Consider the following 18,837-nt stretch of genomic DNA (forward strand, 5'->3'; position numbering starts at 1 on the left):
AACCAACAATATCGGGGTCAAACGATACAGCAAGGTCACTATACGATACGTATCACGATACATATTAGGTCACGATACGATACGTATCGCGATACACATATATGGGTCAAAATCGCGTGGAAACTCGATATTTCAGAGCAGGCTCTAAAGGTAAAAGTTGCAGCAGACACATGTTCGAAGCCGCAATGTTTGTGAGTTAACTTTAAACACTTACTTCAACACAGCTGCGATATGTAACTGCACAAAACAGTGGGAGTCATTAAACGAGTAGTAAGTTTATCGTCGTGTGTCGATATAAACTGGTTCCAGTGTTGGTACGCGACGCAAGCTTAGCGCGATATACTAGTTTTAGTAGACAGGACCCCAGTCTAGTATCAACACAGAAAATAACTTTTCGTGTATCTTATCGTCGCATGAGAACTCACTGTGCACCATATATTTAAGGTATTCCAAGTTGTGATCAAAAGGATATCATTTGTGGCAATTATTCCGGGACATGCAAGCTACGGAAAGCAACGAGACGCGGCGATCGCTGATGGATCTCCATGGAGACCGTTGCTACTTCCGTTATTCACAAACGACGCCATTTTGGTTGTTGCTGCTGCACTTTGTTTCCACGTCTGTGTTTGCATTTTGCTCATTATCCCGCACGTATCGCACGTTCTTCACGATGTATGCCACTGTTGCTTTGGTTTATCATCAAGGTATCTAGTAGTGGTCTCAGTGTTAACTTAATTTTGTTTTTTTTATCTTGATTTCAAAGCTTAGAGAGTGATACCTTTTGGCGGGTTGCATTCCCAACTTGAATCCTGTCCTAAACATTTGGTAACAATAAAAGTGAAAGAGAATGACAGACATACTCATTTACAGATGGGACATTTCATGTACTTCGACGGTCCCTGGTATATGTCTATGTACTTTGTATTTTACAATTGATCTTTTGTGAAGTGAATGTGTATGAATGTTATTAATATGAATAGTACCAATCACAGGAGTCCGTATCTAAAAATAGACGCCCTCATGCATATTCATGACCATCTCCACACGCGAGCCCGTGTGTGGAGATGGTCATGAATATGCATGAGGGCGTCTATTTTTAGATACGGACTCCTGTGTACCAATTCAATTCCTATGGTAAAATCATATTAATCATTGTCAAGTATCATGATATATGATCAAAGTAACAATAGATCTGTGTTTCCCCTTTTCTTCCCGTGGTAATGGGATGCAGTCAGTAAGACATGATTTGTGTAGGTTTTCATATGTGGTGTCAAGGGGAGGGACTTGAAAAGTATAGGTCTCTCTTGTCCCAAAATGTCCAGTGACCATTTTACCTCAACCTAACTTCCTGGCACAGAACCCTGCAACGTTTGAATAATTTGCTGAGGCTCCTAAACACACACAGGAATTATGTTTCTATAAAAACAACCCATCTATGTTATAGTCTATACAATGAGGATGGATGTTGTTTTTTATTTTATTTATTCCATTATAGCTCAGGACGATCTCCACAGGTTTAGGACCTACCAGGCCCCCGTCTCCCAAACGACTCTTCCTGTCCCTGATCCTGTAGGTCATCATTGGGTTCAAGTTGTTTGAATGTGTCCTATTAGTATCAGAAAAAAACAAATTCGAGAACCTTTGCAACTTACATTAGTTCGAAACATGTCATCTGTGTTAAACATTATCAGGACAACTGTACATATTATATAGTCACGAAGCTTTTAATAATCATAACTCATTTCTAACATACAACATAAGAAAGTTGACTTGCATTTTTCTACCACTCCCTTATTCTGTAATACATATGATAAAACTACTTCCGTTTCCCTATACATGACCTTTTCACAAACAACTTGTATCACCACTATTTGCTAGTGATTGAAAAACACATGCTCATGACCAGGGCTCGATTTAACTAAAATAAAAGCACAAGTGCCCTCTGATATGGAAAAATGTAGCCTATTATTTATCTATACTTGCACCCAGTGCATGTACAAATTTTACAAATTTGTTACTGACTTACTAAAAAAGCTTTCTTCACTTACATCTTTGAACTCAATACACTTTTTGTACCATACTACATCACATTCCCAATGTTTTGAGTAATTTGACATTGTCCTTTTGGCTTTTCGTCATGAACCTTATCAGGTCAGCCTTATGATAAGAACAAGAATGCAAACAAATATGTGGGATGTATAAGTGATTCCATTCAAAGTGATCTTGTCAATGAACTGAAAATGTCAAAATATTAATGACACTGATTTCATTCTGGTATTTGAGATGATATTTTCTTTATTATGTAATAGTTTCCAATATGAGTGCAATCGGTTTAGTCTAGTGAAAAATGGTTGGGATGTCAACTTGCACCAGGTGCAAGCTATATCTAATTCCTAAATCGTGCCCTGACTCTCATGATACTGTCGGAATCGTACAAATACAGATTTTCTGTGATTACATTTGTGTTGCATTTCTCTATGTTAGTCGGTAGGCGGTATACCCTCACTTGCTATTTGTTTAAATATCCAGATAAAGTAGGTACAAAATGGTCGACCTTTTCATGTTTTTTTCATACACGCTTAACTGTGGATTGATACTGATTTCAATGATTTAAGGACATCTATTTCCTCTCTGTAAGCGCCCCAGTGTCTTCACGATCACCGTCAACCCCCTCTCATCCCAGCCCGAACCCCAGACCTCCCTCCCCGTCCCTGCCCTCAGAGCCCGCCCTCAAGTTGTGGAGATAGATCTTGGTGAAGAATCCAAGCAGCCCCAGTCATGCTCGGCCGTCCTTGTGTCCTGTGTGAAATACATTTTCCAGAGTTTCTTCACGGAGAGATAGACTTTGGAGTTGTTTGCTGTGCTAATGTTGTGTGAACTACTAGTTTTAGGAACTTTTGGACTAACCATTTGGACTATTTGGGACTATTTTTGATAACATACATTTTGTTTCATACATGAATTAAAATTTATATAATATTCTGCTTAAAATGTATGTGATAAACGCTGTTGCTTGAAGAACGTGTCGTGTACATTCATGTTTTCTGCATTCCTTGTTATGAAAACTGAAATCAAGAGATGGCTTCGCATGCGGTCCATGCCAAATTGTCGCTTCAACTAACCTATTGCTATTTTAGGAGTTGATCGAAATGGGGATCAGGTAGATGAAATGGTGCTTGATTTTTTAAGGATTTGTTCACTATGTCAGTGCAGAAAAATGAAAACAAACAAAACCTCGAAGAAGGTCGAGCTCCCGCACAAAGAAGCAGCAGTCACTGCGGCCAAGCAGTCGTTATTTAAGAGATAATTACAATGAGGATCGGATGGTTACATTGTCGGTACTCCTAATTACTATAATTCATGCTTTCCCATGCTGCAATTATCTCTTACAGAGCCCGAGGTTGAAATGTGAACGTTGAACTCCTACGTATCAGGCCTGTTGGTAAACAAAAATCTTGCTGTCAGAATCTGAACAGTTATTATTGATGGAAGACATCAGTTCAAAAATGGATAAAAGCTTAATTAATTTAGTTTTGTTACCTCACCAAAATATTCCAAGATCGTAATGATTCAAGTATACAAGTTACAGTTATCACAAGTCGCATGTGATTTATTGTCCCTATAACATAATACAGTTTACAGATTTTTCTATCCGGGGGGTCAAAGGTCATTCCGACGTCACAGTCAAGGGCTTTTACCTACCAATGTCTACAGGGATCGTTCTAGAATCGATCCCATATGATGATTTAATCCCATGCTTTAATTACTTAGATCGCATTTCGACAGCTCTAGGAGATGTGGCGTCCTCAAGTTTCAAAGTTTATTGTACAATTTCATTATTTTAACAGTTCAGATATATCAATTGTTGGAGGGATACGGACAAGTACCGGATTCCAGAGCCACGTTGTGACAGACAATGCCGAACGACTGATGTTTCCAGTACAGTTGACAGCTAGTATCGTGTCCGCGATCTCGAGACTTTGTACAAACTTTTCAGTTCAGTGATTAATTAATAAACTCGTTATTGAACTTAAACCTCCTTGTTGTGTGATCCTTCTGCATTTCGACAGTTTCGACGTTCGCTACTTGTAGATCTTTGTGATATATTTTCGCGAAAACTCGTCTCCAAGCTCTGGAATTTATTTTGTCACACTTTATAACTTGTGGCAGCATCCATATATTTTCGTAGTTTATCCACTAGAAAATATGATTCAATGCACGGAGACAATACAAAGAGGTCTCTATATAGACTCTCTGCTTCAATGAGAAACATTAGAAAGCTGCTTTCTGAATGGCTTATGTCGACTAATTGTCGGTCAAAGTTCGCGAAAGGTCGTTCTATGTCCATTATCACAGATACCCATGTAAATATACCTACAAGTAGCAATGTGGGTTTCAGGCTATCATAGATGTTGCGAATTTGAAAAAGTACATAAGCTTTCATATGAAAAAAAGTTTGCTTCATTTGGATTGTCATTCCGAGTTGTAGGATATCAACTTATTATGAAATACTAAGCTTGATAATGGTGTTAGAACCTACACCGAAACGTCGCTCCTAATCGTAATAAGGAAGTTGTTCATCCATATTATATCTTGTCCTTACTTGGTACTCCAACTTCTAAATGCCTCTCAAAGAAACTTATTATGACATAAAGTTGGCTTGCACAATCGTTTATAAACAGTGAAAGTAGTCCCTACTTGCATCTCTATCCGCATATGACCCGAGCGGACATAGTTTCCTGCCGAGAAACCCACCCATTATATGATAAATCCTATTATATTTATCAAGTCTTGTCCAAAACAAAATGTACCACTTACTCAACGTGAAAAAAATGTATACTGTACTAAGGGTCCATGGCTAAATGCCATAGGTTCTGGAAATCAGTTATTATTGTATCACAAATTAATATTATTTCTTGTGCACGGATGTTCTTGAGAAATATGTTGGTACAGAAAGAATGGCCCAATTCGACTGGAGGTGATTTACACGGAAAGTTGAAAACGAAGAATTCACTTACATGATACGTGTCTCTTTCCTCAAACAAATATTCAAAATAGTGTTATCATATATTTATCAGACCACAGAGATTAGACGTCGACATGATTGCACGTAAAATTGGTTAGCAGAGATTATGTAATGTAATGCACAAGGCCTTAGGCACCGACCTTCTTTATCGAAGAAAAGAAACTGACTCAGAAAATGCGTGAAAGTGTATGAATCAGACTTGTAAAAAAAGAATATGTCTGCCACAAAAAAACTCGACTTTTAACTGACCGCCGCCACATAGCTGAAATATTGCTGAGTGCGGCGTTAAACAACAAACAAACAAAGTCGGGGATTAACCACGTGATCAAAACTCAATGGTGATGTATATCGCCAACAAAATGGATATTTCTTCATTTCTAAGCGCATTTTGCAATTTTTGTAATATAAATAATATTCCTAATCGCTGGAATAGCTTCTTATAAATCTTTTCACTTTATAAGCATTATTACACTCCATTCACTCAACTCTCCAGCCTTGCGAAAATAGACTGGAATTTCTGGGCTCGAACGTAGAGCCACCAGTGGCTATTACGACTTATGTCCGTCCCTTCGATTGACCAATGAGAGTCCACATCTCATATCACTTGAATTTGCTTCGAACAAAATAGCGGCGCCCAGTCAAGACGATTTTTGTAAGCTTAACGCCACTTCTTGGAAAAACATTCCTGAATTAGGTTTGTAGTATTATTATCTATATTATATATTTATATTATTTATATGTCATATTATTTAAATATACTGAAGCCTTATCATATGGAAATCACTATTATTTGTATACAGTATGTACGTATTTCTTCTTTGTAAAAGATGCGACGTGCGACACTCTAATATTTCTTTTACTCTCTATCTCTCCTAATAAATATGACATTGTTTTGTATCAAATATTTCTTTCAATATTGCTTCAATGTTGAGTCACTTCATGGGCGTTTATTCTTTAAACAAGGCAACTCGTCAAACTTAGTAAATACACAAGTAATGTGATGAAAATGTATTTTGCCATTCAGATTTTGTTCTACGTTTCCAAGGCAACAGTTTAAGTCGATTTCATTCGGAAATGAAGTTTGGATTCTTTCCGGAGCAGTAGTCATAATCTGTTTAATATTTATATAAAACCTCACATACACATTAGGCAAGTGCTTAACAGGGTAGATACACGATCTACCAGGACAAGGAATACGTGCATTATATGGCATTATATGAAACATACACACATAAAGTACAGGATGTTCCGTAACTGCGACGTGGTTTATGCAATCGATAATTTGGGAAGAAATGTTATGGGAATCAACCTACTTAGATTGCAAACCGACCTTATATATCTTGAGTATTTTTATTTTATTTTTTTACAATAAACTTCCATCGTTTTTTTGTTTTGTTTTTGTATCATTCATAATGGAATATTCATTCATGGACTAAATGATTTTCAAACAGCATGACATCCAGTTATACACCATCGGAAAAGTACTCACTCCATTAGACGCTATATATTCCAAACGTTGTACTCGTCAAGCTCCTCACAGCGACATCGAATCTGTCACGCGCTGGGAAGGAGCTTGTGTAAGTCAAAGGGAAACCACTCTACACACTCTATATGAATTATTGCCCTTGACAGGAAAAGGTCACGGTCATTGTGTTGGAATGCAAACACACGGCGCGTGTTACAACAGAAATACACAAAAAAGGTATTTTGTTCCAGGTACATTTTGTATGGAATGATTGTTACCCCATCATCTGTTGTCAACTCACTGTCAGGCATTAGTCATAATCGTGGTTTGGACATGCAAGGTGGACACCACTCGGTTAGTGGCCAGAAATATATATACAGTAGAACCAACAATATCGGGGTCAAACGATACAGCAAGGTCACTATACGATACGTATCACGATACATATTAGGTCACGATACGATACGTATCGCGATACACATATATGGGTCAAAATCGCGTGGAAACTCGATATTTCAGAGCAGGCTCTAAAGGTAAAAGTTGCAGCAGACACATGTTCGAAGCCGCAATGTTTGTGAGTTAACTTTAAACACTTACTTCAACACAGCTGCGATATGTAACTGCACAAAACAGTGGGAGTCATTAAACGAGTAGTAAGTTTATCGTCGTGTATCGATATAAACTGGTTCCAGTGTTGGTACGCGACGCAAGCTTAGCGCGATATACTAGTTTTAGTAGACAGGACCCCAGTCTAGTATCAACACAGAAAATAACTTTTCGTGTATCGTATCGTCGCATGAGAACTCACTGTGCACCATATATTTAAGGTATTCCAAGTTGTGATCAAAAGGATATCATTTGTGGCAATTATTCCGGGACATGCAAGCTACGGAAAGCAACGAGACGCGGCGATCGCTGATGGATCTCCATGGAGACCGTTGCTACTTCCGTTATTCACAAACGACGCCATTTTGGTTGTTGCTGCTGCACTTTGTTTCCACGTCTGTGTTTGCATTTTGCTCATTATCCCGCACGTATCGCACGTTCTTCACGATGTATGCCACTGTTGCTTTGGTTTATCATCAAGGTATCTAGTAGTGGTCTCAGTGTTAACTTAATTTTGTTTTTTTTTATCTTGATTTCAAAGCTTAGAGAGTGATACCTTTTGGCGGGTTGCATTCCCAACTTGAATCCTGTCCTAAACATTTGGTAACAATAAAAGTGAAAGAGAATGACAGACATACTCACTTACAGATGGGACATTTCATGTACTTCGACGGTCCCTTGTATATGTCTATGTACTTTGTATTTTACAATTGATCTTTTGTGAAGTGAATGTGTATGAATGTTATTAATATGAATAGTACCAATTCAATTCCTATGGTAAAATCATATTAATCATTGTCAAGTATCATGATATATGATCAAAGTAACAATAGATCTGTGTTTCCCCTTTTCTTCCCGTGGTAATGGGATGCAGTCAGTAAAACATGATTTGTGTAGGTTTTCATATGTGGTGTCAAGGGGAGGGACTTGAAAAGTATAGGTCTCTCTTGTCCCAAAATGTCCAGTGACCATTTTACCTCAACCTAACTTCCTGGCACAGAACCCTGCAACGTTTGAATAATTTGCTGAGGCTCCTAAACACACACAGGAATTATGTTTCTATAAAAACAACCCATCTATGTTATAGTCTATACAATGAGGATGGATGTTGTTTTTTATTTTATTTATTCCATTATAGCTCAGGACGATCTCCACAGGTTTAGGACCTACCAGGCCCCCGTCTCCCAAACGACTCTTCCTGTCCCTGATCCTGTAGGTCATCATTGGGTTCAAGTTGTTTGAATGTGTCTTATTAGTATCAGAAAAAACAAATTCGAGAACCTTTGCAACTTACATTAGTTCGAAACATGTCATCTGTGTTAAACATTATCAGGACAACTATACATATTATATAGTCACGAAGCTTTTAATAATCAGAACTCATTTCTAACATACAACATAAGAAAGTTGACTTGCATTTTTCTACCACTCCCTTATTCTGTAATACATATGATAAAACTACTTCCGTTTCCCTATACATGACCTTTTCACAAACAACTTGTATCACCACTATTTGCTAGTGATTGAAAAACACATGCTCATGACCAGGGCTCGATTTAACTAAAATAAAGGCACAAGTGCCCTCTGATATGGAAAAATGTAGCCTATTATTTATCTATACTTGCACCCAGTGCATGTACAAATTTTACAAATTTGTTACTGACTTACTAAAAAAGCTTTCTTCACTTACATCTTTGAACTCAATACACTTTTTGTACCATACTACATCACATCCCCAGTGTTTTGAGTAATTTGACATTGTCCTTTTGGCTTTTCGTCATGAACCTTATCAGGTCAGTCTTATGATAAGAACAAGAATGCAAACAAATATGTGGGATGTATAAGTGATTCCATTCAAAGTGATCTTGTCAATGAACTGAAAATGTCAAAATATTAATGACACTGATTTCATTCTGGTATTTGAGATGATATTTTCTTTTTTTGTAATAGTTTCCAATATGAGTGCAATCGGTTTAGTCTAGTGAAAAATGGTTGGGATGTCAACTTGCACCAGGTGCAAGCTATATCTAATTCCTAAATCGTGCCCTGACTCTCATGATACTGTCGGAATCGTACAAATACAGATTTTCTGTGATTACAGAAATGGTTTTGTTGCATTTCTCTATGTTAGTCGGTAGGCGGTATATCCTCACTTGCTATTTGTTTAAATATCCAGATAAAGTAGGTACAAAATGGTCGACCTTTTCATGTTTTTTTCATACACGCTTAACTGTGGATTGATACTGATTTCAATGATTTAAGGACATCCATTTCCTCTCTGTAAGCGCCCCAGTGTCTTCACGATCACCGTCAACCCCCTCTCATCCCAGCCCGAACCCCAGACCTCCCTCCCTGTCCCTGCCCTCAGAGCCCGCCCTCAAGTCGTGGAGATAGATCTTGGTGAAGAATCCAAGCAGCCCCAGTCATGCTCGGCCGTCCTTGTGTCCTGTGTGAAATACATTTTCCAGAGTTTCTTCACGGAGAGATAGACTTTGGAGTTGTTTGCTGTGCTAATGTTGTGTGAACTACTAGTTTTAGGAACTTTTGGACTAACCATTTGGACTATTTGGGACTATTTTTGATAACATACATTTTGTTTCATACATGAATTAAAATTTATATAATATTCTGCTTAAAATGTATGTGATAAACGCTGTTGCTTGAAGAACGTGTCGTGTACATTCATGTTTTCTGCATTCCTTGTTATGAAAACTGAAATCAAGAGATGGCTTCGCATGCGGTCCATGCCAAATTGTCGCTTCAACTAACCTATTGCTATTTTAAGAGTTGATCAAAATGGGGATCAGGTAGATGAAATGGTGCTTGATTTTTTAAGGATTTGTTCACTATGTCAGTGCAGAAAAATGAAAACAAACAAAACCTCGAAGAAGGTCGAGCTCCCGCACAAAGAAGCAGCAGTCACTGCGGCCAAGCAGTCGTTATTTAAGAGATAATTACAATGAGGATCGGATGGTTACATTGTCGGTACTCCTAATTACTATAATTCATGCTTTCCCATGCTGCAATTATCTCTTACAGAGCCCGAGGTTGAAATGTGAACGTTGAACTCCTACGTATCAGGCCTGTTGGTAAACAAAAATCTTGCTGTCAGAATCTGAACAGTTATTATTGATGGAAGACATCAGTTCAAAAATGGATAAAAGCTTAATTAATTTAGTTTTGTTACCTCACCAAAATATTCCAAGATCGTAATGATTCAAGTATACAAGTTACAGTTATCACAAGTCGCATGTGATTTATTGTCCCTATAACATAATACAGTTTACAGATTTTTCTATCCTGGGGGTCAAAGGTCATTCCGACGTCACAGTCAAGGGCTTTTACCTACCAATGTCTACAGGGATCGTTCTAGAATCGATCCCATATGATGATTTAATCCCATGCTTTAATTACTTAGATCGCATTTCGACAGCTCTAGGAGATGTGGCGTCCTCAAGTTTCAAAGTTTATTGTACAATTTCATTATTTTAACAGTTCAGATATATCAATTGTTGGAGGGATACGGACAAGTACCGGATTCCAGAGCCACGTTGTGACAGACAATGCCGAACGACTGATGTTTCCAGTACAGTTGACAGCTAGTATCGTGTCCGCGATCTCGAGACTTTGTACAAACTTTTCAGTTCAGTGATTAATTAATAAACTCGTTATTGAACTTAAACCTCCTTGTTGTGTGATCCTTCTGCATTTCGACAGTTTCGACGTTCGCTACTTGTAGATCTTTGTGATATATTTTCGCGAAAACTCGTCTCCAAGCTCTGGAATTTATTTTGTCACACTTTATAACTTGTGGCAGCATCCGTATATTTTCGTAGTTTATCCACTAGAAAATATGATTCCATGCACGGAGACAATACAAAGAGGTCTCTATATAGACTCTCTGCTTCAATGAGAAACATTAGAAAGCTGCTTTCTGAATGGCTTATGTCGACTAATTGTCGGTCAAAGTTCGCGAAAGGTCGTTCTATGTCCATTATCACAGATACCCATGTAAATATACCTACAAGTAGCAATGTGGGTTTCAGGCTATCATAGATGTTGCGAATTTGAAAAAGTACATAAGCTTTCATATGAAAAAAAGTTTGCTTCATTTGGATTGTCATTCCGAGTTGTAGGATATCAACTTATTATGAAATACTAAGCTTGATAATGGTGTTAGAACCTACACCGAAACGTCGCTCCTAATCGTAATAAGGAAGTTGTTCATCCATATTATATCTTGTCCTTACTTGGTACTCCAACTTCTAAATGCCTCTCAAAGAAACTTATTATGACATAAAGTTGGCTTGCACAATCGTTTATAAACAGTGAAAGTAGTCCCTACTTGCATCTCTATCCGCATATGACCCGAGCGGACATAGTTTCCTGCCGAGAAACCCACCCATTATATGATAAATCCTATTATATTTATCAAGTCTTGTCCAAAACAAAATGTACCACTTACTCAACGTGAAAAAAATGTATACTGTACTAAGGGTCCATGGCTAAATGCCATAGGTTCTGGAAATCAGTTATTATTGTATCACAAATTAATATTATTTCTTGTGCACGGATGTTCTTGAGAAATATGTTGGTACAGAAAGAATGGCCCAATTCGACTGGAGGTGATTTACACGGAAAGTTGAAAACGAAGAATTCACTTACATGATACGTGTCTCTTTCCTCAAACAAATATTCAAAATAGTGTTATCATATATTTATCAGACCACAGAGATTAGACGTCGACATGATTGCACGTAAAATTGGTTAGCAGAGATTATGTAATGTAATGCACAAGGCCTTAGGCACCGACCTTCTTTATCGAAGAAAAGAAACTGACTCAGAAAATGCGTGAAAGTGTATGAATCAGACTTGTAAAAAAAGAATATGTCTGCCACAAAAAAACTCGACTTTTAACTGACCGCCGCCACATAGCTGAAATATTGCTGAGTGCGGCGTTAAACAACAAACAAACAAAGTCGGGGATTAACCACGTGATCAAAACTCAATGGTGATGTATATCGCCAACAAAATGGATATTTCTTTATTTCTAAGCGCATTTTGCAATTTTTGTAATATAAATAATATTCCTAATCGCTGGAATAGCTTCTTATAAATCTTTTCACTTTATAAGCATTATTACACTCCATTCACTCAACTCTCCAGCCTTGCGAAAATAGACTGGAATTTCTGGGCTCGAACGTAGAGCCACCAGTGGCTATTACGACTTATGTCCGTCCCTTCGATTGACCAATGAGAGTCCACATCTCATATCACTTGAATTTTCTTCGAACAAAATAGCAGCGCCCAGTCAAGACGATTTTTGTAGGCTTAACGCCACTTCCTGGAAAAACATTCCTGAATTAGGTTTGTAGTATTATTATCTATATTATATATTTATATTATTTATATGTCATATTATTTAAATATACTCAAGCCTTATCATATGGAAATCACTATTATTTGTATACAGTATGTACGTATTTCTTCTTTGTAAAAGATGCGACGTGCGACACTCTTATATTTCTTTTGCTCTCTATCTCTTCTTATAAATATGACATTGTTTTGTATCAAATATTTCTTTCAATATTGCTTCAATGTTGAGTCACTTCATGGGCGTTTATTCTTTCAACAAGGCAACTCGTCAAACTTAGTAAATACACAAGTAATGTGATGAAAATGTATTTTGCCATTCAGATTTTGTTCTACGATTCCAAGGCAACAGTTTAAGTCGAATTCATTCGGAAATGAAGTTTGGATTCTTTCCGGAGCAGTAGTCATAATCTGTTTAATATTTATATAAAACTTCACATACACATTAGGCAAGTGCTTAACAGGTTAGATACGCGATCTACCAGGACAAGGAATACGTGCATTATATGGCATTATATGAAACATACACACATAAAGTACAGGATGTTCCGTAACTGCGACGTGGTTTATGCAATCGATAATTTGGGAAGAAATGTTATGGGAATCAACCTACTTAGATTGCAAACCGACCTTATATATCTTGAGTATTTTTATTTTATTTTTTTACAATAAACTTCCATCGTTTTTTTGTTTTGTTTTTGTATTATTCATAATGGAATATTCATTCATGGACTAAATGATTTTCAAACAGCATGACATCCAGTTATACACCATCGGCAAAGTACTCACTCCATTAGACGCTATATATTCCAAACGTTATACTCGTCAAGCTCCTCACAGCGACATCGAATCTGTCACGCGCTGGGAAGGAGCTTGTGTAAGTCAAAGGGAAACCACTCTACACACTCTATATGAATTATTGCCCTTGACAGGAAAAGGTCACGGTCATTGTGTTGGAATGCAAACACACGGCGCGTGTTACAACAGAAATACACAAAAAAGGTATTTTGTTCCAGGTACATTTTGTATGGAATGATTGTTAACCCATCATCTGTTGTCAACTCACTGTCAGGCATTAGTCATAATCGTGGTTTGGACATGCAAGGTGGACACCACTCGGTTAGTGGCCAGAAATATATATACAGTAGAACCAACAATATCGGGGTCAAACGATACAGCAAGGTCACTATACGATACGTATCACGATACATATTAGGTCACGATACGATACGTATCGCGATACACATATATGGGTCAAAATCGCGTGGAAACTCGATATTTCAGAGCAGGCTCTAAAGGTAAAAGTTGCAGCAGACACATGTTCGAAGCCGCAATGTTTGTGAGTTAACTTTAAACACTTACTTCAACACAGCTGCGATATGTAACTGCACAAAACAGTGGGAGTCATTAAACGAGTAGTAAGTTTATCGTCGTGTATCGATATAAACTGGTTCCAGTGTTGGTACGCGACGCAAGCTTAGCGCGATATACTAGTTTTAGTAGACAGGACCCCAGTCTAGTATCAACACAGAAAATAACTTTTCGTGTATCGTATCGTCGCATGAGAACTCACTGTGCACCATATATTTAAGGTATTCCAAGTTGTGATCAAAAGGATATCATTTGTGGCAATTATTCCGGGACATGCAAGCTACGGAAAGCAACGAGACGCGGCGATCGCTGATGGATCTCCATGGAGACCGTTGCTACTTCCGTTATTCACAAACGACGCCATTTTGGTTGTTGCTGCTGCACTTTGTTTCCACGTCTGTGTTTGCATTTTGCTCATTATCCCGCACGTATCGCACGTTCTTCACGATGTATGCCACTGTTGCTTTGGTTTATCATCAAGGTATCTAGTAGTGGTCTCAGTGTTAACTTAATTTTGTTTTTTTATCTTGATTTCAAAGCTTAGAGAGTGATACCTTTTATCGGATTGCATTCCAAACTTGAATCCGGTCCTAAACATTTGGTAACAATAAAAGTGAAAGAGAATGACAGACATACTCATTTACAGATGGGACATTTCATGTACTTCGACGGTCCCTGGTATATGTCTATGTACTTTGTATTTTACAATTGATCTTTTGTGAAGTGAATGTGTATGGATGTTATTAATATGAATAGTACCAATTCAATTCCTATGGTAAAATCATATTAATCATTGTCAAGTATCATGATATATGATCAAAGTAACAATAGATCTGTGTTTCCCCTTTTCTTCCCGTGGTAATGGGATGCAGTCAGTAAAACATGATTTGTGTAGGTTTTCATATGTGGTGTCAAGGGGAGGGACTTGAAAAGTATAGGTCTCTCTTGTCCCAAAATGTCCAGTGACCATTTTACCTCAACCTAACTTCCTGGCACAGAACCCTGCAACGTTTGCATAATTTGCTGAGGCTCCTAAACACACACAGGAATTATGTTTCTATAAAAACAACCCATCTATGTTATAGTCTATACAATGAGGATGGATGTTGTTTTTTATTTTATTTATTCCATTATAGCTCAGGACGATCTCCACAGGTTTAGGACCTACCAGGCCCCCGTCTCCCAAACGACTCTTCCTGTCCCTGATCCTGTAGGTCATCATTGGGTTCAAGTTGTTTGAATGTGTCTTATTAGTATCAGAAAAAACAAATTCGAGAACCTTTGCAACTTACATTAGTTCGGAACATGTCATCTATGTTAAACATTATCAGGACAACTATACATATTATATAGTCACGAAGCTTTTAATAATCAGAACTCATTTCTAACATACAACATAAGAAAGTTGACTTGCATTTTTCTACCACTCCCTTATTCTGTAATACATATGATAAAACTACTTCCGTTTCCCTATACATGACCTTTTCACAAACAACTTGTATCACCACTATTTGTTAGTGATTGAAAAACACATGCTCATGACCTGGGCCCCGTTCCACAAAGCGATCTTAGCGCTACGATTGTCGTAAGTCAGTGTTAAAGAATGGGAGTTACGATCGACGTAGCGCTAAGATCGCTTTGTGGAACGGGGCCCAGGGCTCGATTTAACAAAAATAAAGGCACAAGTGCCCTCTGATATGGAAAAATGTAGCCTATTATTTATCTATACTTGCACCCAGTGCATGTACAAATTTTACAAATCTGTTACTGACTTACTAAAAAAGCTTTCTACACTTACATCTTTGAACTCAATACACTTTTTGTACCATACTACATCACATTCCCAATGTTTTGAGTAATTTGACATTGTCCTTTTGGCTTTTCGTCATGAACCTTATCAGGTCAGTCTTATGATAAGAACAAGAATGCAAACAAATATGTGGGATGTATAAGTGATTCCATTCAAAGTGATCTTGTCAATGAACTGAAAATGTCAAAATATTGATGACACTGATTTCATTCTGGTATTTGAGATGATATTTTCTTTATTATGTAATAGTTTCCAATATGAGTGCAATCGGTTTAGTCTAGTGAAAAATGGTTGGGATGTCAACTTGCACCAGGTGCAAGCTATATCTAATTCCTAAATCGTGCCCTGACTCTCATGATACTGTCGGAATCGTACAAATACAGATTTTCTGTGATTACAGAAATGGTTTCGTTGCATTTCTCTATGTTAGTCGACAGGCGGTATATACTACGATAAATATCCAGATAAAGTAGGTACAAAATGGTCGACCTTTTCATGTTTTTTTCATACACGCTTAACTGTGGATTGATACTGATTTCAATGATTTAAGGACATCTATTTCCTCTCTGTAAGCGCCCCAGTGTCTTCACGATCACCGTCAACCCCCTCTCATCCCAGCCCGAACCCCAGACCTCCCTCCCCGTCCCTGCCCTCAGAGCCCGCCCTCAAGTTGTGGAGATAGATCTTGGTGAAGAATCCAAGCAGCCCCAGTCATGCTCGGCCGTCCTTGTGTCCTGTGTGAAATACATTTTCCAGAGTTTCTTCACGGAGAGATAGACTTTGGAGTTGTTTGCTGTGCTAATGTTGTGTGAACTACTAGTTTTAGGAACTTTTGGACTAACCATTTGGACTATTTACGACTATTTTTGATAACATACATTTTGTTTCATACATGAATTAAAATTTATATCATATTCTGCTTAAAATGTATGTGATAAACGCTGTTGCTTGAAGAACGTGTCGTGTACATTCATGTTTTCTGCATTCCTTGTTATGAAAACTGAAATCAAGAGATGGCTTCGCATGCGGTCCATGCCAAATTGTTGCTTCAACTAACCTATTGCTATTTTAAGAGTTGATCAAAATGGGGATCAGGTAGATGAAATGGTGCTTGATTTTTTAAGGATTTGTTCACTATGTCAGCGCAGAAAAATCAAAACATCAAAACCTCCCGCCCAAAGACTCCACGCCAAGTAGTTCTATATGATTGTTTAGTCTCATGACTTAATTACTTATATTGCATTTCGACAGCTCTAGGAGATGTGGCGTCCTCGGCATTCATTCAGGGCTACGTGACTTCCTGAATGTATTACATTACATGGATCCAGTTCTGGTTTCAACCAACTTCGTACACTTTCAAGTTTCAAAGTTTATTGTACAATTTCATTATTTTAACAGTTCAGATATATCAATCGTGGGAGGGATACAGACAAGTACCGGATTGTGACAGACAATGCCGAGCGACTGATGTTTTCAGTACAGTTGACAGCCGCTATCGTGTCTCGCGATCTCGAGACTTTGTACAGATTTTTCAGTTCAGTGATTAATTAATAAACTCGTTATTGAACTTTATCTCCCTGTTGTGTGATCCTTCTGCATTTCGACGTTCGATACTTGTTGATCTTTGTGATATATTTTCGCGAAACCTCGTCTCCAAGCTCTGGTATATATTTTGTCACACTTTATGACTGGTGGCAGCATCCATTTATTTTCGTAGTTTATCCTCAAGAAAATATCGACCAGTCTAAAAGCTAAACACGCGATATTCCCAACGACAGTTACCGGCTTTACAATTGAATCAGTCAAGAACATCGTCTATCTGTCGTTTTAATGCAGGGAAACAATACAAAGAGGTCTCTATGTAGACTCCCTGCTTCAATAAGATAAACATTGGAACGGAGGTGACTTTACATTGTCTGTTGGAAGTAGTGCCATACAATCTAGGCCATCTAATAGACAGTCCAGTATGTTCATCTGTTAAGTTTCACATTTCGAATCGAGAACTTTGTCAAAATATTTTTGAAAGTATAGTCACCGGCGCTGTATAGCTCGAGAAAGCTGCATTCTGAATGGCGTATGTCGACTTGTTAGTCATTTTATTGGTCAAAGTTCGCGAAAGGTCGTTCTGTTATGACTCGCAATAGGATGTTCACAGATCTTTGTTTAGCGGTTGCGAGAACTAAGATCTGATTTTAATGAGATTGGGGTGTGGTGCTGACAAACCTGGAAATATAATCAGGTCAAATCTGTGATTGGATCCAACGATGTTGGGTTCCTGGTTTGCATTTCTCTACAGTGAACTGCGGCGCCTTAGACAACTGGGTCACCTGTGTCTCCCTTCTGGTGAAGAAAGAGCTGAAAAGTTTACCTTTAACATTGCTGAAGTTGAAGATGTTGACGATTTCATAGACATAGACATAGATGTATTTCAGTAATGTAAGGCCACTGGTCCATTCTACATTTCAATAAGTTGGTGGGTTTTGTTTCCAAGCAAGCTGGTATACATATATTAGCAGTTGGTACAATATGTTTCAAAAGTTCAGCAATAATGTTCACATTAATACGGTATTTTATTAATAATACATCAAGAAGACAACTAATTATAGAATTCATGTAACAAAAATAATTACCAATTTTCCATTGAAATATCATCAATACACAAGTTGATAGTTGTAATGAAAATTTGAACCTCAAAACGTTTGAATTCAAAACATAAATACAACTGTTCTTACCACATGCAGATACGTGTAGGATGCGTATTTCTTTCCTCATAAATATATTCCAAATAATATTATTATACATATATCAGAACACAGTGATTCGACGTCAACATGATTACACGTAAAATTAGTAAGCAGCAATTCTCAGTGTAATCGCACAAGGCCTTAGGGCACCGACCGTTTTTATTGAAAAGAAATTGTCTCAGAACATGCGTGAAAAATTATACATTAGACTGTTGGAAAAGAAAGAAACTATCTGCCTCCAAAAAGTAAAAGTGCGTGTTTAAAAAACCCACACCAAATATTTAGGCTCATAATTTCCTTTTAAAAAGTATCTGGTTTTGCATACAAAATCCCAGGCGTGGACAAAATCAGGAATTAGCCACGTGATCAAATTTCAATGACATCGCGACAAACGAATATTTGCAATTTTTGTCATTACTGTAAGTAACATTCTTTATCGCTG

The 18,837-nt window shown here is 37.7% G+C and overlaps 3 protein-coding genes across 4 annotated transcripts; all 3 read left to right on the plus strand.

Annotated features, from left to right (window-relative positions):
- Positions 1-497: 497 nt before the first annotated feature.
- LOC124136302 lies at positions 498-4,035 on the plus strand. The gene is made up of 3 exons (XM_048401455.1): positions 498-704; positions 1,496-1,569; positions 3,849-4,035. The coding sequence occupies exons 1-3, from the start codon at positions 536-538 to the stop codon at positions 3,954-3,956; spliced, it is 351 nt and encodes a 116-aa protein (XP_048257412.1). The 5' UTR covers positions 498-535; the 3' UTR covers positions 3,957-4,035.
- Positions 4,036-7,254: 3,219 nt separating this feature from the next.
- Positions 7,255-10,779, plus strand: LOC124136300. The gene is made up of 3 exons (XM_048401454.1): positions 7,255-7,578; positions 8,236-8,309; positions 10,593-10,779. Exons 1-3 carry the CDS (start codon positions 7,371-7,373, stop codon positions 10,698-10,700), a joined length of 390 nt encoding a protein of 129 aa, XP_048257411.1. The 5' UTR covers positions 7,255-7,370; the 3' UTR covers positions 10,701-10,779.
- Positions 10,780-13,970: 3,191 nt separating this feature from the next.
- Positions 13,971-17,221, plus strand: LOC125371591. Of its 2 annotated transcripts, none has more exons than XM_048401450.1 (3): positions 13,971-14,322; positions 14,978-15,051; positions 16,225-16,488. In XM_048401450.1, exons 1-3 carry the CDS (start codon positions 14,115-14,117, stop codon positions 16,426-16,428), a joined length of 486 nt encoding a protein of 161 aa, XP_048257407.1. In that variant the 5' UTR covers positions 13,971-14,114; the 3' UTR covers positions 16,429-16,488. The 2 variants fall into 2 exon arrangements, with proteins under 2 accessions (XP_048257407.1, XP_048257408.1); XM_048401451.1 differs by lacking the exon at positions 16,225-16,488 and adding an exon at positions 17,050-17,221 and having other exon boundaries at positions 13,975-14,322.
- Positions 17,222-18,837: the final 1,616 nt, after the last annotated feature.

The sequence above is a fragment of the Haliotis rufescens genome, unplaced genomic scaffold, assembly GCF_023055435.1.
Source record: "Haliotis rufescens isolate VD_foot unplaced genomic scaffold, xgHalRufe1.0.p SCAF_22, whole genome shotgun sequence".
NCBI lineage: Eukaryota > Metazoa > Mollusca > Gastropoda > Lepetellida > Haliotidae > Haliotis > Haliotis rufescens.